The 23,763-nt window shown below is 59.7% G+C and overlaps 3 protein-coding genes across 13 annotated transcripts in view; 2 read left to right on the top strand and 1 right to left on the bottom strand.

The window, feature by feature from the left end:
- Positions 1-1,471: 1,471 nt before the first annotated feature.
- On the top strand, positions 1,472-10,505 carry GRB7 (growth factor receptor bound protein 7). 4 transcript variants are annotated; one of them, XM_085561837.1, is made up of 15 exons: positions 1,472-1,550; positions 3,720-3,858; positions 3,958-4,102; positions 4,658-4,814; positions 4,896-5,017; positions 5,085-5,162; positions 5,273-5,410; positions 5,495-5,605; positions 6,397-6,495; positions 8,460-8,540; positions 8,625-8,741; positions 8,820-8,880; positions 8,961-9,048; positions 9,365-9,458; positions 9,567-10,505. In XM_085561837.1, exons 2-15 carry the CDS (start codon positions 3,728-3,730, stop codon positions 9,711-9,713), a joined length of 1,569 nt encoding a protein of 522 aa, XP_085417963.1. In that variant the 5' UTR covers positions 1,472-1,550; positions 3,720-3,727; the 3' UTR covers positions 9,714-10,505. The 4 variants fall into 4 exon arrangements, with proteins under 4 accessions (XP_085417963.1, XP_085417959.1, XP_085417961.1 ...); XM_085561833.1 differs by having other exon boundaries at positions 1,489-1,550; positions 5,088-5,162; XM_085561835.1 differs by having other exon boundaries at positions 1,518-1,550; positions 5,088-5,162; positions 8,823-8,880.
- A 531-nt stretch (positions 10,506-11,036) lies between these two features.
- On the top strand, positions 11,037-19,634 carry LOC110471910 (retinol dehydrogenase 8). 2 transcript variants are annotated; one of them, XR_014950217.1, is made up of 7 exons: positions 11,037-11,417; positions 11,488-11,649; positions 12,125-12,304; positions 12,379-12,472; positions 12,557-12,740; positions 13,328-14,459; positions 15,865-19,634. XR_014950217.1 is itself a non-coding variant. In XM_021532963.3 (6 exons), the coding sequence occupies exons 1-6, from the start codon at positions 11,285-11,287 to the stop codon at positions 13,565-13,567; spliced, it is 993 nt and encodes a 330-aa protein (XP_021388638.2). In that variant the 5' UTR covers positions 11,037-11,284; the 3' UTR covers positions 13,568-19,634. The 2 variants fall into 2 exon arrangements, 1 of the variants encoding a protein (XP_021388638.2); XM_021532963.3 differs by having other exon boundaries at positions 13,328-19,634.
- The window catches only part of IKZF3 (IKAROS family zinc finger 3), a 34,681-nt gene continuing 28,048 nt past the window's right edge, over positions 17,131-23,763 (bottom strand). For all 7 annotated transcript variants that reach the window (XM_085561841.1, XM_085561839.1, XM_085561842.1 and 4 more), the window contains 2 exons: positions 23,627-23,743; positions 17,131-19,633 (listed from right to left, as the gene is read on the bottom strand). In XM_085561841.1, coding sequence (XP_085417967.1) covers positions 18,930-19,633; positions 23,627-23,743 — 821 coding nt within the window. In that variant the 3' untranslated portion in view covers positions 17,131-18,929. The remainder of the gene's footprint in view (positions 19,634-23,626; positions 23,744-23,763) is intronic.

The raw sequence follows: 23,763 nt of genomic DNA on the forward strand, positions 1-23,763 counted from the left end.
CGCTGACCCCGGGACCCGGCACCCCGGGACCCCGGCACCCCGGGACACCGGGACCCCGGCACCCCGGGACCCCGGCACCCCGGGACCCCGGCACCCCGGCACCCCGGCACCCCGGGACCCCGGCACCCCGGCACCCCGGCACACCGGCACCCCGGGACACCGGGACCCCGGCACCCCGGGACCCCGGGACCCCGGCACCCCGGGACCCCGGGACCCCGGGACCCCGGGACCCCGGGACCCCGGGACCCCGGGACCCCGGCACACCGGGACCCCGGGACACCGGGACACCGCCACTGACCGAACGTGACCAAACTCACCGGCAGTAACCCCCCAGACCCACGGGGGACACGCAAACCCCCCCACCGTGTGACACACAATGACCCCCGGGACCACCGGGACCCCCGGGACACAGCGAGCCCAGACCACCGCCACTGACCGAACGTGACCAAACTCACCCTGGGGTCACCGGCAGTGACTCCCCTGACCCACGGCGGACATGCAAAACCCCCCACCGTGTGACACACAATGACCTAAGTGACCCCCGTGAGACACACAGTGACCCCAGGTCACCTCTACTGACCTAAAGTGACCCAAACTCACCCCGTGTCACCTGCAGTGACCCCCCAGACCCACGGGGGACACGCAACCCCCCCACCGTGTGACACTCAATGACCACAGTGACCCCTGTGTCACCCAAGACGGGACCCACGGTGACCTCCGGGACCCGTGGGACCTGAAATGACCCCCACGGGAGCTCTCAATTCCCCCGCTGCTCCGTGGGACCCACAATGAAAACCCCCACGGGGGTTCTGTGGGGCCTTGTCCCCACAGACCAATAGGAACCCCCACATCCCCCCCCGAACCCCTCCGTGGGGACACCTTTAGGGGCTCTGTGACCCCCACGGCACCCCTAGACCCCAGTGGGGACTCCCAGACCCCGGGTGGGGTCACCCCGCAAGGGGACACCCACAAGGGACCCCACAGAGCCTCTAAGTGACCCCACATCCCACTGCGTTCCCATATCCCAAATATCGCCCCCCACCCTCCTGGAAGGGTCCCTGACCCGCAGAGACCCCCACGACCCCCCACCCCACGGTCCCACTGCAGGGGTCCCTCAGGGGACAACGGGGACACCCCCCGCCCACCGTGGGACCCTTCCAGCCCCGCTTTGGGGGTCCCAGGGGTTTGGGGGCTCTCGGAGCATGACCGGGGGGGTCTGTGGGACCCTCACCCCCCAGAACATCCCAGGGGACCGAGACCCCCCCGCTGCCCCAGGGGTCACCCCGGTGCATTGTGGGAAACTCCCCATCACCAGCTCGAGGGGGTGCGTTTGGGGGGTGCAGCCCCCCGGGGCCGGGCTGGACACCCCGCAGCGGGCCGGTGGGAGGCTGGGGGGCCCCGCTGGGTGTCGGTGGGGGGCCGGTACCGGGCAGCAGGCCCGGGGCGCCGTGATGTCAGGCGGGGGCGGGGGCAGGCGCAGGTAGATAAAGCCGGGGAGAACAGGAATCCCCGCTCCGGCGGGAGGCTGCGGGACGCGCCGGGAGCTGCAGGTAGGAGCGGGGCCGGCCTGGGGGCTCCTGGAGCCGGGGGGGGGGTCTCTGCTCATCCCGGGGTGTCGTGCCCATCCTGCCGGGAACCACCCCGGAGCTCTCCTTCCCTTCCCTGTGCCCCTTCCCGCCTTCCTCCCGGCTCTTCCTCCTCCTCAGCCACCCCGCCCTGCCTCCTCTGCTGCCTCTGCGGCCCTGGGGAGCCCTGACCCCCCACCCCGGGCACCCCCGGGACCCCCACCCACAGCTGGGCTCCTGCTCCTTAGCCCAGTGGTCCCGGCACGCTGTCCCCTGTCCCGGTGGCCCTGGAATGCCACCCCCTCACCCTGGTGGCTCTGCCATCCATCCCCTCACCCTGCTGGCTGTGCCACCCCCTCACCCTGGTGGCCCTGCCATCCCCTCACCCTGGTGGCCCTGCCATCCCCTCCCTCACCCTGGTGGCTCTGCCATCCCGTCCCCCTGCCCTGGCACCCTCGATCTGGTGGCCCTGCACCCCCTGCTCCATAGCCCTGGTGGCCCTGGGGCCCATCCCGGTGGTCCTGACCCCCTCCAAGCCCCCACCCCATAACCCTGTTTGTCCCCTGTTTGTCCCCTGGGTGTTCCCACCCTGGCTGTCCCCACCCTGGGTGTCCCCACCCTGCCACGGCCACCAGGACCGGGCTCACCCCGGGGTGACCTGAGGCCACGAGGGTTGGTGGCAGGGCCGTGTCCCAGCCCCAGGGCCCCGTCTGTCACCTTCCCCACGCCCTGTATCCTGCTGTGCCCCACGAGCAGCGTCACCCTGCCGGACCCCTGGCTGTACCCGTGTCCCCACATGGCCCCGGGGTCTGCCCAGGGACGGGGGACAGGGCTGGCACAGCCGGGGCAGGGAGCGGAGGGGAGCAGAGGGTCCTGGTGGGATGCAGGGATGGGGACAGGGACAGGGATGGGGACAGGGACAGGAATGGAGACAGGGACAGGGATGGGGACAGGGACAGGGACAGGGATGGGACAGGGACAGGAATGGAGACAGGGACAGGGATGGGGACAGGGCAGGGACGGGGACAGGAATGGGGATGGGGACAGGGATGGGACAGGGACAGGGGCGGGATGGGGACATGGACAGGGCAGGGACAAGGATGGGGACAGGGACAGGAATGGGACAGGGATGGGGACAGGGACACTGCAGGGACAGGAATGGGACAAGGATGGGGACACTGCAGGGACAGGAATGGGGACAGGGACAGGAATGGGACAGGGATGGGGACAGGGACACTGCAGGGACAGGGACGGGATGTGGACAGGGATAGGGACACGGCAGGGATGGGGACAGGGACACTGCAGGGACACGGACGGGACGGGGACAGGGACAGGACGGGGATGCCATCAGCCCTGCCCAGCCGTGGACTTGGACCCGAGAGGCGGCGGGAGGTGGGCGCAGCGACGGGCGAATGATTAACGCGGCTCTGCCCGGTGTCCCGGGACCGCCGGGTGCCACCGTGGGTGCCACGTGTGTGTTACGCGTGCCACGTGCTGGGGGGGCCGTGGCACATCCCCGCTGCCCCCGGAGCCGGTACCGGAGCCGGTGCCCGGTGCCCCGGTGGCACCGCGTGGGCGCCGGCAGCGGGGCGTGGGTGGGGAGCCGGGGGGGCTGTGCCAGCTCGGGGGGTTCCCACGGCGGCTCCCTCGCCCCCGGCTGCCGGCGCGGCCGCCCGGGCCCGGATGCCAGGGCGGTGAGGTGGAGCTGGGAGCGGCCGCCAGAACTGGTTTGGCCGGACCCGAGGAGGTGTTTGGGCTGAGCCGCCGCCGCCGCCGCGCTCGGCTTCCTTCTCTCCTCGGCGCCGGCACGGCTCGGCCTGGCAAAGCTCGGCCTGGCAAAGCTCAGCCCGGCATCGCCCGCTGCTCCCAGAGCCTGCTGTGGGTCCCACTTGGGATGTGGGGGATTCTTGGGGGGGTCTCAGCCCACAGCACCCGGACAGGACTGGGGGGATGGGGACACCCTCGGCAGCTCAGCCAGAGCCCCAGGGCTTGTCTGGGCACCGGGAAAACACCCCTGGGTGGGTGCCAGGGGTGGGAGCCCACATGGAGCCCGGGGTGGTGTCCTCACCCCCCCGCAAATGTAGCCATGACCCCTCCCGAGGGAACGAGGACCAACCCACGGAGCCAGACCCCCTCTCTCTCTCCCCCCCACAGATAATGCCATGGACGGGGGGGCTCAGCAGAGCAGCCTCTGGGAGCCCCCCGAGCAGGATGGGGGTCCTGGTGAGCGGGATGGGGGCGAGGGGCCGCCCGAGGTCAGGCGCTCCCAGCCCCTCTTCATCCACGGCAGCAGGTGGGTGTGAGCCGCGGGGGGATTTGGGGAGGGGAAGGGGGTGCTCGGGGGGGTCACAGGGGGCGTAGAGCTCACCCAGCCCCCCCCCCGTGCCTGCAGCCGGCAGCCGCCACCGGAGGAGCCACGAGCGTCGTCGCTGCCCAGCATCCCCAACCCCTTCCCCGAGCTCTGCAGCCCCTCCAACTCACCCATCCGGAGCAGCCCGGCCCTGGGACAGGGACCCCCCCGCGAGGGCACCCCCCATGTGAGTCAGGGGCTGGGAAGGGACGGGGGGATGAGGTTTGGGACACGGACACCCTGCACAGGCTGAGGAGGGGTTTTGGGGGCAGGTACCCCTCCCACTAGGGCACCCCCCATGTGAGTCAGGGGCTGGGAAGGGACGGGGGGATGAGGTTTGGGACAGGGACACCCTGCACAGGCTGGGGAGGGGGTTTTTGGGACAGGGACCTCCCCACGAAGGTGCCAGTGGGAGTCAGGGGGTTGGGGAGAGTGGAGGGTCTCAGCTCCGGGGCAGGAACCTCCTCCCACGGAGGGTTTGGGATGGGGTCTCAGCCTTTGGACAGGGAGCCCTCTGCAGAGATCCCACCCTCCTGAGCCAGGGGTCCGAGGGGTTGGAAAGAGGGACCTCAACCCTGGGGAAGGAACCACCTCCTAAATGAGTCAAAACTCTGGGGAGGGAGGGGACAGGAGCCGCCTCCCACACCAGCTGGGGAGCGGGAGGTGGGGTGGGCATTCTGTGCTTCAGCAGGGTCCCCTCGTGCTGGGGGCAGCCCTGACACCCCCCGTCCCCCGTCCCCAGGTGGTGAAGGTGTTCGGCGAGGACGGCGTGTGCCGCTCGCTGGAGGCCTCGGCGGCGACCACGGCGCGGCAGCTCTGCGAGACGCTGGTGCGCAGGACGCGCGCGCTGCACGACCACAGCTGGGCCCTGGTGGAGCTGCACCAGCACCTGGCCCTGGGTGAGCGCCCGTGGGGGCACGGCGTGGGCACGGCCCGCGGGACCCCCAAACCCTGCTGACCCCCCGTGTCCCCCCGCCCAGAGCGCTGCCTGGAGGACCACGAGTCGGTGGTGGAGGTGCAGAGCTCCTGGGCCCCGGGCGCCGACAGCCGCTTCGTGTTCCGCAAGAACTTTGCCAAGTACGAGCTCTTCAAGAGCAACGCGGTAGGTGGGCGCCCTCCGTCACCCCCCTGAGCACCCCAAGGGTCCCTGCTGACCCTCGGTCCCCCAGCAGTTGCTGTTCCCTGAGGTGATGGTGTCCAGCTGCCTGGAGGCCAACAAGAGCATGGCGCACTCCGAGCTCATCCAGGTATGGGGCAGCACGCCCGGCCGTGCCCCGGGGACCCCGCTGTGCCCTGGGGACCTCGCCGTGCCCCGGGGACCCCACCGTGCCCCTCAGCCCTCGTGTTTCCCCCCCAGAATTTCCTCAACTCTGGCAGCTGCCCTGAGGTCCAGGGCTTCCTGCACCTGCGGGAGGCCGGGCGCAAGGTCTGGAAGCGTTTCCACTTCTCCCTGCGCCGCTCGGGGCTCTACTACTCCACCAAGGGCACCTCCAAGGTGAGGGCAGGGGGGTCTGGGGAAAGGGAGCACAGCCAGGGGGTGCAGCGGGGCCAGCCCTGACACCCCCCTGCCGCCCCCCAGGACCCCCGGCACCTCCAGTACTTTGCTGACCTCACCGAGTCCAACATCTACTACGTGACGCAGGGCAAGAAGCTCTACGGGACGCCCACCGAGTTCGGCTTCTGCATCAAGGTGGGGATGGTCCCCGCTTGTGGTCCTTGCCCAGGGCTCTCTGTCACCTCTGAGCCACCCGGGGCTGCCCCGTTGTGAGAACCCCGGGCTTGCTCTGGGGTCTCGTGTGGTGGAAAAGTCTCTCCTCCCACCCGTGCTTCCAAAGAAAGGCTCAGCAGCTTCTCGTTGTTCAGTCTCAAGGCAGTTTATTGTAAATTATCTAAAAGATTTTCTTCTCTTGCTGCTGCAGTTTGCTCAGCAGCTCAGGCAGAGGCACACACACACCCTGACATCCTCTCTGCTGTCTTCTCTCCCCACCCAGGGCTGCTGCTATCTTTTATATGATATATTACATATTACATGTTTATATATAGTTTTTCCCCAATACCTACTACCTATATTACGAAGTGCTTTTCTACTTTAAACCAATCCATAAGTGCCAGCTCACCCAGAACATGGAGGTGAGGAAGAAGAAGGAGGAAGAACAGGATCAGCCCACTTTCCTCCATCTTAGAACTTCTGACCCCCATGTACAAAGTGAAAACCCCCCTGTACATGTGCTAAAACCCCTGTACAATACTAAAAAATTTCCTCTCTACTTTGTAATTACTTTTACTATACTATCTAACCTTTTGTGACTGTTCCACCTCCAAAGCTGGTAACTCATCCCATGGCTCAAACCCAAAATCCCAGCTGTTTCCAGCTGCCTGCCAGGGTCTCAAATGCTTCTGACCAAGGCCTGGAACATCCAAAAATGTCTGAGGGACATTTGGAGTTCCAGCAGCCCGTGACGGCTCCGGCCTCTCCCGCAGCCCCACAAGGTGCGGAGCGGTGCCAAGGGCCTGAAGCTGCTCTGCAGCGAGGACGAGCAGAGCCGCAGCTGCTGGGTGGCCGCCTTCCGCCTCTTCAAGGTGAGCCCCGCGCCGGGGGGACGCTGGGGGCACGGCAAAGAACTGGGGGGATGGCAGAGATGATGGGGTGATGGCAAAGATGATGGGGTGACACAAAGACGATGGGGTGACAGCAAAGACGTTGGGGTGATGGCAAAGATGATGGGTGACTCAAAAATGATGGGTGACACAAAGATGATGGGGTGACAGCAAAGACGTTGGGGTGATGGCAAAGATGATGGGGTGATGGCAAAGATGAGGGGGGGACGGCAAAGACATCGGGGTGATACAAAGACGTTGGGGTGACACAAAGATGATGGGGTGACACAAAGACGATGGGGGGACGGCAAAGACGTTGGGGTGATGGCAAAGACGATGGGTGACTCAAAAATGATGGGTGACGGAAAAGATGATGGGGTGGCAGCAAAGATGAATGGGTGACGGCAAAGACACTGGGGTGATGGCAAAGACGATGGGTGACACAAAGACGATGGGTGACACAAAGATGATGGGGTGACGGCAAAGACAGACGATGGGGTGACAGCAAAGACAATGGGGTGATGGCAAAGATGATGGGGTGATGGCAAAGACGATGGGTGACACAAAGATGATGGGGTGACACAAAGACGATGGGGGGACGGCAAAGATGCTGGGGGGATGGCAAAGATGATGAGGTGATGCAAAGATGTTGGGGTGACGCAAAGATGATGGGTGACGGCAAAGACGAATGGGTGACAGCAAAGACAATGGGCTGATGCAAAGACGTTGGGGTGACGGCAAAGACAGATGCTGGGGTGACGGCAGAGACGATGGGGTGATGGCAAAGACACTGGGGTGATGGCAGGGGGATGCTGGAGGGAATTTGGAGGGATAACGGGGGCGTTCTGGAGGGTGGTGCTGTGCATCCCTGATGTTCCCCACCTTGCACAGCCCCCTAAATTATCAGGCTAGCCCAGAGATCCGAGGCTTTGAGGGGAGGAATATCAGGAGATGGCAAAGATTTCCAAAAGAGGCTCTTACCCCGAGATATGTTGGTGCAGCTCTCTTTATTCTGTGATGTCCATGTGGAGAGCGGGGCAAAAGAGAACGAACAGGAAATGTCAGGGGTCTGTACAGACTTTGGACAGGGTGGGCTTCCCTGGCTCTCCCATCAGGGCAGGAAGGAGGGTCCAGGGTTATCCTGATCAGAGTCACAAGATTCCGGGGAAGGGGAAATCGAGTGCCCATGAGCTCACTGTGACACATCCCTGTGCAAACCTTGAGATAAGGAATGGTGGCTCGGAAGCGCCGTGGAATAGGAGAGATATTGTTGAGGGAAAAAGGAAAACTGGAAAACGAGTTTCAAAAGGTGGACTTGTCAATAAGACTAGATGCTTTGGAGAAATAGAAGTGTGAAAGATGCATTGTAGTCGGGCCCACAGGGGGTAATTTTAGGTGGTTGGCTTTAAGGCACTTACAGCACGGGGTAGCAGAAGCTGAGAGGTCAAAGAACACTTAAAATGTTCTGTAATTAGGAAATAATTGGCTTCTGATTGTGATGGTGTGAATTATAACATCTGGATTGCCTCACCCTTCACATGAGACTGAAAATGGAATAAAAGCTTTTAAAACACCTCTCAGCTGCCCCATGTCTGGGTCAGAAAAAGGGCTTAAGGTGACAGTGCTGGAAGAATGACGGGGGAATGACCGGGGGACACTGGAGGGATGCTGGGAAGGTGCTGGAGAGAGACAAGCCTGGGAATGTGGAGGGGCTCCAGGGGGATGCTGGAGGGATCACCCCATCCCAGCGAAAACGTTTCAGGGTGGGTGTCCCTGTGCCCACGTGGAATGGGTGCAGAGATCCACTCCGACCCCTGCACTGGGTGGCTGTGGAGGTCCCTGGGTGTCCCTGGGTGGCTGTGGAGGTCCCTGGGTGTCCCCGAGTGTCCCTGGGTGCCCCCCACCCCACAGCAGGGCCCCCCCAGCTGACGGAGCTGTTCCCCCAGTACGGGATGCAGCTCTACCGCAACTACCAGCAAGCGCAGGCACGACTGAGCCAACCCCCCTGGATCGGCCCCACGCCCCTGGTGAGTGTCCCCTCCCTGTCCCCCGCAGCCCCCCGGCCCGTGGGGACCCTCGGGTGACGCCCCTGTCCCCCCCCTCCCACCCAGCGAAGCGTCTCGGACAACGCGCTGGTGGCCATGGACTTCTCAGGGTGCACGGGCCGGGTGATCGAGAACCCCAGCGAGGTGCTGAGCGTAGCCCTGGAGGAGGCACAGGCCTGGAGGGTGAGTCGGGGTGCTGGGCAGCGAGGGGGAGTCCCCCCGAGGCCACCCTAAGGTGCTCTCCTCTCTCTGTGTGCCCAGAAGAAGACGACGCACCGCTACAGCCTGCCCGCAGCCTGCCACAGCTCCCCGCTCAGCGCCGGTGAGACGTGGGCTCGGTGCCCGGGCAGGGGGGGGTCCCCCACACCCCCCCCCCCAAATCTGACACCCCTCTCCTCACAGCCATCCACCGCACCCAGCCCTGGTTCCACGGGCGCATCTCCCGGGAGGACACCCAGCAGCTCATGGGCCGCCAGGGCTTGGTGGATGGGTACGGCACCCTAGGGTGGGGGGTCGGGGTCCTTGGGGCTCCTGGGGACTCCTGGGGGGTTCAGGAGTTCAAGGGTTAAGGGGTCCCGCAGCTCCTGGGGGGATCCAGGACACGTGTGGGGTGAGGGTGAGCGATCCCAGGGGGGTCGTGGCTCCCGGGATGTCGCAGGGTTTGGGGGACGCAGAGATTCCCAGAGATGCCAGGGGGTAGCGGGCTACACCCGGGTCTTTCCCAGGAGGTTTTTGGGACCCCACGGGTGACACTGGGAGGGCAGAGGGGACCCGGGGGATGGCGGTGACACCGCTGGGGCTCGCAGGGTGTTCCTGGTGCGGGAGAGCCAGCGGAACCCCAAGGGCTTCGTGCTGTCCCTGTGCCACCTGCAGCGCATCAAGCACTACCTCATCCTGCCGGTGAGTGCCAGCCTGGGGCCGGGGGGGGGTCGGGCTGGGGGGCTGGGGGGTCGTGGGGGTCGTGGGGGGGCTGGGGACAGGGGTCCTGACCTGCAGCCCCCCCGGCAGAGCGAGGAGGAGGGTCGGCTCTACTTCACCATGGACGACGGGCAGACGCGCTTCGCCGACCTCATCCAGCTGGTGGAGTTCCACCAGATCAACCGCGGCATCCTGCCCTGCAAGCTGCGGCACTACTGCACCTGCGTGGCCCTCTGAGCCACTTTGGCACAGCCTGGCACCACCGGCACGGCGGGGCTTGGCTCAGGCTGGCACCGCTGGCGTCCTTTCGGCTCAGCCTCGCCGCCGACGTAGCGCGGCTTGAGGCGGCCCAGCAGCGCCGGCACGGAACGGCTTGGCACAGCCTGGCACCACCTGAATGGTTTGGCACAGCCTGGCACCAGCGGGGTGGTTTGGCGCAGCCTGGCCCTGCTGATATGGCACAGCTTGGCACAGCTGGGCACCACTGACACGGCACGGATCAGCACAGCCTGGCCCTGCTGGCACAGCTTGGCACGGCCCAGCGCCACCAGCGTAGTTTGGCACAGCTGGGCACCACTGACACGGCACAGCTCAGCACAGCCTGGCCCTGCTGGCACAGCTTGGTGCCAGCGGGATGGTTTGGCACAGCCCGGCACCACCAGCATGGCGCGGTTTGGCACAGTCTGGCACAGTTGGGTGGTACGGCACGGCCTGGCACTGCCAGCATGGCACAGCTCAGCACAGCCCGGCACCATCAGGATGATTTGGCACAGCCTGGCACAGCCCAGCGCCAGGACCCCCACACTCAAGCACTTTCTCCCCTCTGCCCTGCAGCACCAGCCCCGAGTGTCCCTGCAGGGGCCTGGCACTCCTTGCCCCCACACCAGGGGGGTTTTGGGGTCCCCAGGAGCGGGGTCCCGGGGTGTGGGGGTGAGGGGGGCACCCACCACCGTGTCCCCCACATCTCCTCGAGGCCAGTTAAACCGGGACACGTTTTATACCAGTGATAATAAAAGTTATTTTTGCAGAGTCCTGCCTCGTTCCTTCCCACCCCCAGAGCCCCCCCAGGGCTGGTGACACACGGCTGGCAGTGTCCCCATGTCACACAGTGTCCCCGTGTCCCACAGTGTCCCCACGCCTGGCAGTGCCCCCACACCTGGCAGTGTCCCCACCTCCCACAGTGTCCCCACCCCTGGCAGTGTCCCCACATCCCACAGTGTCCCCACCCCTGGCAGTGTCCCTGTGTCCCACAGTGTCCCCATGCCTGGCAGTGTCCCCACGCCTGGTAGTGTCCCCATCTCCCACAGTGTCTGCAGGCCTGGCAGTGTCCCTGTGTCCCACAGTGTCCCCACGTCCCACAGTGTCCCCACGCCTGGCAGAGCCCCTGTCTCCCACAGTGTCCCCACGTCCCACAGTGTCCCCGTGTCCCACAGTGTCCCCACGCCTGGCAGTGTCCCCACGCCTGGCAGTGTCCCCACACCTGGCAGTGTCCCCACGCCTGGCAGAGTCCCTGTCTCCCACAGTGTCCCCACGCCTGGCAGTGTCCCCACGCCTGGCAGTGTCCCCACGCCTGGCAGAGTCCCTGTCTCCCACAGTGTCCCCACGCCTGGCAGTGTCCCCGTGTCCCGCTGTGTCCCCACAGCGCCCCGGGTGCTACACAAAGGCCCCTCTGTGCTGCCCGGGCACCACGTGCGGCTCAGCCACGCGGCCGCCGCAAATCCCCAAATCCCCGGGAGTTGGGGGGGGATTATCCGGGGGGGATTAAGCGCCCGGATTTGGGGGGGCTGGCGCTGGGGCAGCTGCTATAAATGCGGGGGGCTGGGGCGCGGGGGGGATGCCGTGCCATGGCTCCCAGGACGGTGCTGATCACCGGCTGCTCCTCCGGCATCGGGCTGGCGCTGGCCGTGCGGCTGGCCAGGGACAAGCAGCGCCGCTTCCGAGGTGAGCGGGGCGGAGGGACCCCCCAGACCCCCGGGGAGAGCCCGCGGGGGCTGAGCCGCTGTGCCCGCAGTGATCGCCACCATGAGGAACACGGGCAGGAGCGGGGCGCTGGCGGCGGCCGCGGGGCCGGCGCTGGGTCGGACGCTGGAGATCAAGCAGCTGGATGTGTGCGATGAAAGCTCCATCCGCGCCTGCCTCGACAGCATCCCCGGGCGCCACATCGATATCCTGGGTGAGCACCCGGGTTCCCGTCCCACCGTAAGCCCGGTGTGGGGACACTCCATGGTGGGGAGTTCTGTACCGGGGGCTGTGCAGCCGAGATTGTCCCCGTGCCGTTTGTGGGGATTATTTGTGCTCCCGGCGCTGGCACCCGCCTTGCCAGGGCTACCTCATGGCCCTGACCCCGTGCACCAGGGACTGTCCATGCCAGGGACCTCCTGCACCAGGGACATCCCTGTGCCAGGGACCCTCCAAACTCAGGGCATCCCATTCTGGGGACCCTCCGAGCACAGGGGACCCTCATGCACAAGGGACCCCCTGACCCCACACATGAGTGACTCTCCATGCCAGGGTCACCCTGCACCAGGGACCCTCCACACCCAGGGCATCCCATGCTGGGGACACTCCGAGAACCAGGGACCCTCCATGCCCAGGCTGTGGGATCCCCCTGCCCAGGGCACACCCCACTGATGCCCCCCACCCCACAGTCAGCAATGCCGGGGTGGGCATGGCGGGACCCCTGGAGTGCCAGAGCCTGGCGGCCATGCAGAACCTCATGGACACCAACTTCTTCGGCCTCGTCCGCCTGGTCAAGGAGGTGCTGCCCGACATGAAGCGGCGCCGCGGGGGCCACATCGTCGTCATCAGCAGCATCATGGGCCTGCAGGGTAGGGGAAAACGGGGTGCCCTGGAGGGGGACCAGCACCCACCCAGCCCTGACTGGAGCTCCCCAACCGTCCAGGCATCGTTTTCAATGACATCTACTCAGCCTCCAAGTTCGCGGTGGAGGGTTTCTGCGAGAGCCTGGTGGTGCAGGCGCTGCGCTTCAACGTGGCGTGAGTGCGGGGGCAGGCAGCCGTGCAGCCACCGGGGCCGTGGGTCTGGGGATGCCCAGTGCCCAGTGCCCCGTCCCTGGGCAGGATCAGCCTGGTGGAGCCGGGGCCGGTGATGACGGAATTCGAGATGAAGTTGTACGAGGAAGCCGAACGCGCCGACTACTCACGGACCGACCCCGAGACGGCCGAAATCTTCACTAATGTCTACCTGAAGAACTCCAGGGATGTGTTCACCAGCCTGGGCCAGACCCCCGAGGACATCGCAGAGGTGACAGGCGGGCAGGGGACCCCGGCGGGCTGGGGGTGCCCTGCTGGGCTGGGCTGGGCTGGATAGAGGTGTTAATTAGCCCTAACAAGGAATAGCAATGCCCAGCCAGCAGCGGGGCGGCTCGCACCCAGACAGCTCCATCCTGATGGGGCTGAGCCTGGCTGGGGATGGGAATAAGAATGGTGGTGGGATGGGAATGTGGATGGGATGGGATGGGAATAAGATGGGAAGGAACTGAGGGTGGAGACGGGAGGAAATGGAATGGGAGTGGGAAGGGATGGAGATGGGGTAGGATGGGAAGGAGTTGGGGATAGGAATGGTGATGGGGTGAGGTGGGATGGATTAGAGATAGGATGGGTAAGGCTTAGGGATGGGAATAAGAAGTGAATGAGAAGGAGATGGGATGGCAATGGGGATAGGAGGAGAATGGGAAAGGAGGGGATGGGAATGTGAGTGAGGATGGAGGTGCAGATGGAGATGGGATGCAGACGTGGTTCTGGGGGATGGGTGGGGGACAGGGTTGGGATAGCAATTGTGGTGGGCCAGGGTGGGAGACAAGAAGAGGACAGTCCCGTGCCCACGTGCAGCACACCCTGCGGGTGATCGAGGCGGCGCGGCCGCCATTCCGGCACCAGACCAACGTGGCGTACACGCCGATGGCTGCGCTCAAACACGCCGACCCCAGCGGCGCCCTCATCACCGACGCCTTCTACAAGCTGGTGTTCAAGTACGACGCCGTGCTGCGCTTCGGCCTCCGCGCCATCCGCCTGCTCCGCTGGAACGCGCAGAAGGTCAAGGCGGGCGTGCGGCTCCTGGGCTTTAAATAAGCCCTTGTGGCCCCTGGGTACAGCCCAGCCCATCCCAGGGATGGGGACAAGAGGGCCGGGAGCCGTGCAGGGTTTCGCTTCCCGTTCCCGGCCTGAAATAGCTCCTGCCGCCGCCGCATTAAAATGGGGAGGGTATTTATAACCAGTGCCGGGTGAGCGACGCAGAGCAGCTTCCTCCGGGAGTGCAGCGGCCGTGACAGAGCTGGGAAGGGCTGGCAGCTGCCCCCTGCCTGCCTCCTGCTCCCCAGGGGCACCTGAACCTCTGACTGACGGGCATGTGACACCCAGGGGACCTCAGCACGTCACCCCCCGGAGCTGCATCCTCCTTCCTCCAGGCACTGCTGTGCGGTCGGGAGTGTCCCACGGTGGGGGGCTCTGTGTCACCTCTGCCTGGGGCACTGGGGCAGCACAGTGGGTGCAGGGAGGGCAGGGAGCAGGGGTGACAGGGGTGTTTGGTGTGTTCAGAGGGGCACGGGGGCGGTATTTGGGGTGCAGGAACTGGTGCAGAGTGGGGGTGGGATGTCTGATGAAGACTGGGGGCAAGGTGGGTGCAGGGGTGCCCAGCAGCTCGCTCTGGCCCAGGGACTCCCCTCCAGCTCCCGGTGGGTGACGGCGGGGTGGGTTCACCCTGGGCGCTGGCGTGTGGGTGCTTGGCGTGACAGCACCGGGAGGTGAGCGCAGGGGGAAACCGCAGGAGGCCCGGCATGAATCAGCTCGGCTGCTAAGAAACCTTCCTGGCTCCCCTCGCACTCCCTGGCACAGCCCCCGGAGCCCTGGAGGGACCCCCAGCCTCCCCGGAGAGGGCTGGATGGAAGCGGCTGCAGCTCCGTGTGCCCCGCACGTGGCTTCCCCGAGCTCCGCCGGCTCCAGGGACCGTGGGGACAGGACGGAGGTGGGGAAGGAAATATTTTTGCATTATCCCTCCCCCCCCCGTTCTCGCACGAGTTCATGGCAAAGCAGTGATGGGACCGTGTCCCCGGGGTGATGGCAGCACCTGTGGGACGTGCAGGGGTGACATCAAAGCGGTGACAGTGTCGCTGCCTCCCCCCGCTGCGGTTTCTGCAGATTTGACTAACTTTCTCCGTTTGGGGGGCAGGTTGGGGGGGGGGGGGGGTTGGTAGGCGTGACTCTGCCCGGCCCCGGAGAGCAACAAGGGGGGCTCCCGGTACAAAGCCACAGCTGTGGGAAACCGGGCTGAGGGAGGACAGGACCCCCCTCATACACCCCCAGTGCCCAGGGGAGCAGCCACGGGGCTGGTGCTGGGGGAACTGGGGGCAGCAGGATGAGCCCCAGCCTTGCTCACGGCGATCCCGGGCAGAGAGAGGGGGGAACACGGAGCTGCTGAGGGTGAGGGGATCCCCGAGCAGGGGGGAGCCCCTGGGTTATGTTTGAGGCTGAGGAGCATCACCTCCCACCTGGAGCATCCTCCGAGGCCATGCAGCACCGCTTCGAGCCCAGGGCTATCGCCCCTATCCCGCCGCAGCCCCGCGGGCCCGGGCTGGAGGCGCTGCCGCAAGGGCCGGAACGGTGAGGGTTGGAAGTAGATTCTTCTAAAAACAATCCTCTGCTGGGACTTTCCTGTCGCCAGCGTGTGACAATTGCCAGCCGCTCCCCGTGTCCTCGATCCCCCGAGGATTTCGCTGCCAGGTGCCGACTCGCTGCCATGCAAATGCGGCGCCAGATATAACCGGGCTGGAGGGGCTGGAGGGGCCGGTTCGGCGGCTCCCCGGGGGCTTCACTTCCCTCCCGGCGCAGCGAGGGGGGCATCAGGCGTGACACAAACCTGCTGTCCCCGCGGTGGTGCCCCGGTGACAGTCACGGCCCCGTCCCCTCTTGTGCCGCACCCGTGCGTCCCGGTGGGAGCCCCGGCGCTGCGGAGCTTCCCCCGTGGCGGTGCCAGAGCTGGGGGCACTTCCAGTGCCCCTTGCCGCTCAGCACAGCCCAGAGCTGGCTCTGCTCACCCTCTGCCCCCCGGATTTGGGAACCCGAGCCACGCGGAGGGTGGGAAAACGCCGCCAGGTCCCCGCCGGGCCGGCGCGGGGAGCGTGACTCAATGCACGGCCGGGGAATTGGGACACCCAGGAGGTGGTGACAGTGACTCAGTCCTCCCCGTCCCCTCCGGGCACCGTGGCGTTTTGGGTGCTGGACCGCTCCCCGCGGGAGCAGGAGCCGGCCGGGATGCTCCAGGGATGCAGACCAGCACCCGGAAGTTTTACGGGATTTTTTGTGCATGAAGAAGCGTGTTTCAACACGACGACGGGAGAAACGAGTTCCTCCGTGCTCTATCACGATTACAGCTATCAGCAGATAAGGATCTCTCTGTCACAACACCAACTGAAGGTTTCTGCAAGCCTTTAAAGGGGTTTGGCTCCAGGCGGGAGAAGGCTGAGGGGGTTTGGATCAATCCAATTCTTATTAAGGGACAAACCAGGATGGGAAGACGCCGCGGGACTCGCTGTCCGCAGCCCCGAGCCCCCTCTGTGTCACCCAACCCAGAGCAGCAGGGGGAAAGACCCCTCGGTGTCTGTGTGGCACCCGAGCTGGAAGGAAGTGAAGGGAAAAGAAAAAAAAAAAAAAAGATCCTCTGACTTTCATCTCGGTTTTTTTTTTTTTTTTTTTTCGTTTCTGTTTCTCAAGCGTGTCCAGCTCTTGTGGCAGGAGGTGTCAGGGGGGGATGAAACAAGCGCGAACAACGTCAGCCTGGTAACGCAGGTGCTAAAAGGGCCGGGGGGGGTTGGTGTGAGCCTCCACCCTCCGCCGCCGGGATGTTTCCATCTGCTGCCACAGCCCCGGGAACCACGAACCCACCCCACAGCCCCGCCGTGGGGCTGAGCTGCCCCCACCCCACAGCTCTCGGGTTCAACAGTTCCTCTATTAACCAACCCCGTGTCCAACACCATTTTCCAGCAGTCAGAGGAGCAGTTGATGTTATTTTACACCTCTGACGGTGTCAGTAACTGGTTCTGCTGAGCACAGCCCCCACCGTGGCTCGGCACCCCGTGGGGACACAGCACAGCCACAGGTGTGCTGCTCACAGGTTCCATCACACCTTTAAGCACCAGAGGCTCATTTCTTGGTGCTAAAAGCTCCTTCCCTGAGCTTCCCCTGCCCACTCTTGAGGTGTAATTCATCAGTGAATGAAGAACCAAGCGAGACAGACACACCAAGGCACTGGAGAATGCTCCAAACTTGTGCCAGACCAAAATAACCAAGGCATGAGCAGAATAAATCAGGCTCTGAACGAGTACCAGTGGTTTTCCCATCTGTTTTCCCAGACAAGGTGGTTTCCAGAGCTCCTCCAAGCTTAGAGACTTGCCCTGGACCAACACAGCCCCTCAACATCCAGACATGGCCCAGTGGGATTCCCATCTCCCAAGCCAGGGCAGCACTGTGGGACAGGGGTAAATGATCAAGTGTGAAGGGAAAATTCATGTGTATTCTTAAATGAATCCATTATCCAATCTACTTATGGAGAATCAGATTTTTGGATGGCTCTAGGAGGTCTCTCTCTGCTGATTCCTTTAAGAAGCTGCCTTTGCGCCTGCCCTCAAGTCAGGACATCATCATTATTTAAATATTTTATTCATTTATTGACAATTCTTTGGTCTTGAAAACTAAGCTATTGAAAAGCAAGCTTGTCACAAAATTAGAAATTGATAAAGACAACCACAATGTCCTAAAAATGTCGGACTTAGAAATGTCAGGGCAGCAGTGGAACCTTGTCTATGTTCTCTGGGAATCCTCTCACTCCCTTTCCCTCTCTTTTCTGGACCCAAAAGTTTGGCCTTTGGGGCTGATCCTTGGTGGAACTGCAGCCTCCCTCACAGGTGGAGCATTGGTCACATTGTGACACAGGTGTTCACTTGGGGAGAGATAACGTGCACTTTTCTCGTGATGGAGCTCTTGGAAACATCCTAAACCTGCTTTACAGCTCCACACATAACAGCAGGAGAGTTCTTAACCCAAGGGATAGCAGGATCCTGGATTAGCACTTCCACAGCACTCTGGATACTCAGACTCACTACAGGCTGATTTATCCCTCTCCAGATCCACCTTTAGTGGGAAACATGAGTACAAATTTCTTATTTTGTACCTTACAATTCAGGGAGAAAATACCTGAGCCCAAAGAATTCAGAGGGAGGGATGATTTTCAGTACTTCTTGCCCCTCATCTCTTCAGCCTTCCCTCAGGGAAGTGATTGGATCACCAGGAATAACACAAAAGCAACACAGCTCTCAAACCACACAAGGGATGCAGAAAGTCCATCAGAACACTCCTAACTATGGGATACAAAAATATTTTGCAAAGACTAAACCTTCACTCAGCAAAGCCCTTACCAAGCCCCTCTCCAGTAACAGGGACACCAACACAGCTGCAGGGCCACGGGGAGATTCCAAGTGCTGTTGTAAAAAGCAGCTTCGGAGGGATGGAACCTGCTCAGGGTGTGGAGCAGCACCTCCCGAGGGCTGTCCTGGTCTGGTTGTGACTCTCACACCCCTGCCTGGGGTCTCACCTGTCCACAGCCAGCCAGGGCCACCCTGTGGGGACACGGATGGCACGGCCACATGTCCTGCTGCGGGAGCAAGGCAGAGGCACAACACACAGCACAGATTCATCCTCATTCTTGGCATCCATCAGAAAGGAGGAGTTTCCAGCAGTGAAAATTGGGATTTCCTCCAGGCCACATGGATGAGCCAACCAGTGACCTCACTGGGTATCCCAAAAATATGTACTGTTAAAAAATCCCAACTCCAAATAGGTCTCATTTCTTATTTACCTCTTACTGAGTAACTTTAAAGAAAGTCAGCAGTGGGGTAAGAAAAGTGAAAGTGTGCCACACTCTTGTTAGGGGTTAGGGGAAAAGCTTTAAAGAGGGATTAATAATCCCTCCCTTTTCTTGTCCTCATTTTCCTTGTTTTGGTGATGAGCCACTGGAGGCCATTGGGATTATAACTAGGAAAAGCTCCTCCAACACACCTCTGACTATTCACCTGAATGAGCAGGGGAATTGGCATGAAAACCTTTTGTGCTGACTTAAAGCAAACTCTATAAAAACAAACACAAGTTAAAAATTGAAAACATCGTAAATGGCTCTGAAGTTTCACAAAAATAAAGTTCATCTCAAAAACAGTCTCTGCTCCTGGTGTTTCCCACAGTCCCCCTCACCACAGCAGCCAGGCAGAGATGCTACAGAACACTGAATTACTGAGTAAGACAAATTTAAGAAGGTGCCACCTCCTCGTGACACACTTAAAAACTGGCCTAGAAAAATACTCAAGAAACTTCATTATACTAATTAAAACTCCGACCAACCTCCCCTCCGATGGCAAACACAGCCTTTGACCTTGGAGAACCGGTCCTTTCACTTGAGCACGACTCTGTGCTCTCCCCGAGCTATGTGTGAGGAGAACTCGTAGCGGTCGTGGCTCCGGTAGCCGCAGACGTTGCACTCGAAGGGGTCGCGGAAGCCGTGGCAGCCCATGTGGATGGTGAACATCACGTAATCCAGGAAGAGCACGCGGCAGTGGTCGCACCGGTACACGCCGATGGCCTCCCCTTCCTTGTTGATGACCTTGAAGGCGTCGCGTGGGCAGATGGCGGGTGGCTTGATGATGTCGTAGGGCCTCAGGAAATCCTTCAGCGCCTGGAGGCCGTTGCGGCTCGGAGCCGGGATCACCTGGCTCTGGTGGAAGGTGGGATTGGGCCTCTCCTCGTGGTTGCTGTCAGTGTCTGTGGAGTCGTGGCCGCTGTTGTTCGGGGAAAGGCCCCTGTCGGATGAAAGGCTCTTGTCCCTGAGGTGGCCGTGGCTCTTCTCGGCCTCCGGCGCGGTGCCGTTGGGGACGTCGGCGCGGGGCAGCGGCAGCGGGTACAGGCTGCTGATGACCGGCACCATCTCGGCCGTGGGCGCCGGCGGGGTCTGCACGAGCGGGCGCAGGGCCTCGGCCCCGAGGTAGGTGATGGCGTTGTTGATGGCCTGGTCCATCATGCGCCCGTGCATCATCTCACTCTCCTTTTCGTACAGGAAGCTGGAGTTATAATTGACATCGAAGCTGGGTCGTTTCTCACCTGCGAGAGATGAGAGTGATAATTAGCTGAGTGGGTAAAGAGCTGTTTAAATCCTGTGATGATTTTTCTAAAGGGCAGAAATCTCTGGGAATGGGGGATGATATGTTCTCTGCTGAAAGAGGCTGTGCTTAGACACAAGTAGATTTTGGGTGGGGTATTTGTTTATTTAATATTTTTTTTAAATCTCAGACTTAGAAGCAAGCCAGTCTAATAAAGGAGTTGGTGAGGATACTTTCTGAGAGATTCATCTTTGACAAGTCCTAGGACACTGAAGTCACTTTTCCTCACTGCTTTGACAACTACATTTCCTCTGCACCACATCTGGCTTCTTGGACCTCTACACAGGTATTCAGGTAATCTAATACTGGCAGATATAAATATAGATATAAACCCCCCACAGTTAAGGTCACTTGATACAGGGTTAATGAAAAAAAAAAAGTTTTCCTCTGGGCGTGCTGGGGCTTGGAAAGCTCTGGGCTGGACAGAAGTGGAGGAGAGTGCACCTGGAATTCTGCTCACACCTCTCTGGGCAGCACAGTGCAACTCCTGTTCTCTGTGCCAGCTGCAAGGAGGAAATAAACTGCACCCCAAAAGCACTAAAGACATTTTGGAGGTGAATGTCTAGAAATAAGTAACTGAATTCTGTGGTTACTAAAAGCATAAATTTGTTCATAGCTTAAAAAAAAATACAAAAAGAAAGACCAGATGAAAGGTTTCACATGCAAGTGACTCGCAAACATTAGATCCACGAATCTCTTAGTTACGGTAACTCGACTGGTGCAGATGTTTATCAGTCACCTGTCAACACCGTGACTCAATGTGTATGAAACTCGTGGGGTTTCACTGCAGAGGCAGAAAACCAGGAGCTCACGTTTCTCTTCTAAAACACTCCAAAAGGTTAACGAACCACAGGAGTATAACTGCTTCCAGCCCGCAGCACCACTTGCCGTCCAGCTTCACATGGAAGGAAACAAAATGCCGCAGTACTTTTGGGTGACTCATAAAAAGCAGCTCCAGGCAAGTGAAAGATGTGAATAAATTGGAATTTAAGAAGGAAAAAAAAAAAAAAACAACAACACAAGCAAAAATAGACAAGACTCTAAAAATGTTGGTGTTAAGAGTCACTGTTGTAAAGTAAAGTAGAAAAACACAATGTATGATCATAGGGTTGGGGAATATCCTGAGTTGGAAGGACACCCCAGGACCATTGAGTTCAGCTTCTGAATGATCACCGAGGGTCTCACAGTGCTCTGTCATTCCACTGTCCTGCTGGATTTTAAGGTCCCCCAGGAAAAAGGCTCTGAAGAGGGGCCTGGTGCAGAGGTGAAGAGTCAAATGCAGGGTGTGGTGGTCCCTGCCTTTGTGTGGGACTTGTAGTGGTGCACACGAGGCAGCTACTGGGGATGGAAATGTGAAAAATAAAGTGGGCGAGACTCCTGGTGCTTGTCTGAATCTCTGCAGAGCCCTCCAATTATAATAAACGGGTTTTTCTTCCTATCAATAGACTTCATTCAGAGAAACGAGCCAAACAAAGATGCCTTGTTAGTGTATATCCCTGTCCCTGCTTCCTGACTAAATGAGACATCAGCACTCATTCCCAGATTTCCCAAAGAATCTCTGCACTGGCCTGGCAGAGCTGAGCTCTGACAGGGACAGGTCAGAAAGGCACAGGAGTCAGACCAAGGTCGGACAGCCTGCTCCTGAAAACATCCTTCCCAGGAATGCAGAGGACTGAGAGGGGAATGTTTGCACGTGTAATTTAACAAGAAAAATCACAGAAGTCCTAGAAAAACAGCAAGTTTCAAAAATTGGTTATTTTGTGCTTTTTGGTGATCCGTGATGGTTTCTCAATCACTTGTGTGTGCAGTGCCAGTTCATGCCATCCAGTGCTAGCACAAATCCCAGAGGATCTGGGCCACACAGGAACTCATTGGCTCACAGAGGAAACCCCAAACCCACTCATTCTTCACGTTAGGCTTATGCTGAGGGGGTGCATCCTGCTGCAGACGTGTTTAATAAAATACATAAAGGTCAAACTGGTGGTGATTGCACAATGAGACAGCTGAAAAAATGCTAAAATAGAGGAAGCCAAAGGATTACAAACCCATTTGCATTAGTATGGCTTTTGTAACCAAAGCAATACTTGCTTACACATCTTGCTTTTGGAAGCAAGATGTGTAAGGGCCAAGCCTCACAGGCCCAGTTTCAATCCTGAGCACCAAAGAGACTCAGATGGAGTGTGCTGGTCTGGCTGTGCAGTGAGGTGACCTTTAGAAAGCCACACTAAAGTAAAATAAATAAATAAATGAGACCAGTTTTCATAGATGAAAGCCCAGTGCTACCCACCAAACCCAGTAAGAGCTTCATTACCTTCAAAACCTGAGTTGGTTTCCTGTGTGGATGGATCCCTCTGCACAGTTTTACCTGGATGGATCCAGCTGTGCACCTTTACCTGGATGGATCCAGCTGTGCACCTTTACCTGCATTGATCCAGCTGCTCACCTTTACCTGCATGGATCCAGCTGTGCAGCTTTACCTGCATGGATCCAGCTGCTCACCTTTACCTGCATGGATCCAACTGCACAGCTTTACCTGGATGGATCCAGTTGTGCACCTTTACCTGCATTGATCCAGCTGTGCACCTTTACCTGCATGGATCCAGCTGTGCAGCTTTACCTGCATGGATCCAGCTGTGCAGCTTTACCTGCATGGATCCAACTGTTCACCTTTACCTGCATGGATCCAGCTGCTCACTTTTACCTGCATGGATCCAGCTGCTCACCTTTACCTGCATGGATCCAGCTGCTCACTTTTACCTGCATGGATCCAACTGCACAGCTTTACCTGGATGGATCCAGCTGCTCACTTTTACCTGCATGGATCCAGCTGCTCACCTTTACCTGCATGGATCCAGCTGTGCAGCTTTACCTGCATGGATCCAGCTGCACACCTTTACCTGCATGGATCCAGCTGCTCACCTTTACCTGCATGGATCCAACTGCTCACCTTTACCTGGATGGATCCAGCTGTGCACCTTTACCTGCATGGATCCAGATGCTCACCTTTACCTGGATGGATCCAGCTGCTCACCTTTACCTTGCTCAGGAGGTGGTGCACCCCGTGCTGGGAGCCCTGCCTGCCCTCCCAGCCCACACCTCTCCCACATGGGTCCAACACAGAGGGTGAACTTTATATTGAGCCATAAAAAAAAAAAAAAGTGCTCTTTACCTTATATAACCCCACAAAGAGCACAAATAAGGCTTCGTCAGCACCAATATTATATAACTGCTGACTAAGGGTTTTCCTTAGGACACAGGGTTGTATTTTATTTTCTTTAAAGGCAGGTTGATGAAATAAGACTGGCCAAGAGGGTGGTCAGGTGTTTGCTGAAACCCAAAACCTGCCTAACTAGTATTTAAGATCCCCAACATGCAAAACTCTGATCATGTTCAATTAAATGCAAAGAAAATACTATGGAAACATCTGCTTGCTTAAATTACCACAAGAAAGGATTTGATATTTTTTAATCATAGACAAATTTACTAGAATGACTTAGTGAAATCCAATACTTTTCTGCCTTTAGGCCTTATTCCACACATGAATCCTGCAAGAATCTTCAGCTCCTGCTGAGAAAACATTAACCTTCCTATTCTTTGCCTGTTCTAGATCCTAGCAGAGAACATTTCAAATACATAGGTACAAAAATGGCAAATGGAAGCTCATAAAACATATTTATAAATCACCTACATAAAGACACACGGCACAACAGTAGCTTCCACCCAGTTTAAGCAGCCAACAGAATAAATTATTTTTCTTTTAATCAACCCCTTACAACAAATTGCTAAAACCCCATAACAAAAATCTGTTACTTTATTCTTTTGTATTAGATGCTAAGCTTGAGCAGGATATTCAAAAGAAGCAGAGGCATTGTACTGTTGGTTACCGACCCACACATATTTAACTGTTGCAGATGAAAAGGGGTTTTGTTCTTACCAATAAATTTCTGAGGCATTGAGCTTTTTCTCTTTGCCACGTTGCTCGCTAGCCTGTCCAGCACAAGGGCTCTTTCAGTCCCCATCTCTGCCTTGATGTGCCTTGCCTCCACGCTGGCTAGGTTGGAAAATGTGAAA

The sequence above is a fragment of the Lonchura striata genome, chromosome 27 (assembly GCF_050655825.1).
Source record: "Lonchura striata isolate lonStrDom1 chromosome 27, ASM5065582v1, whole genome shotgun sequence".
Taxonomy (NCBI): Eukaryota; Metazoa; Chordata; class Aves; order Passeriformes; family Estrildidae; genus Lonchura; species Lonchura striata.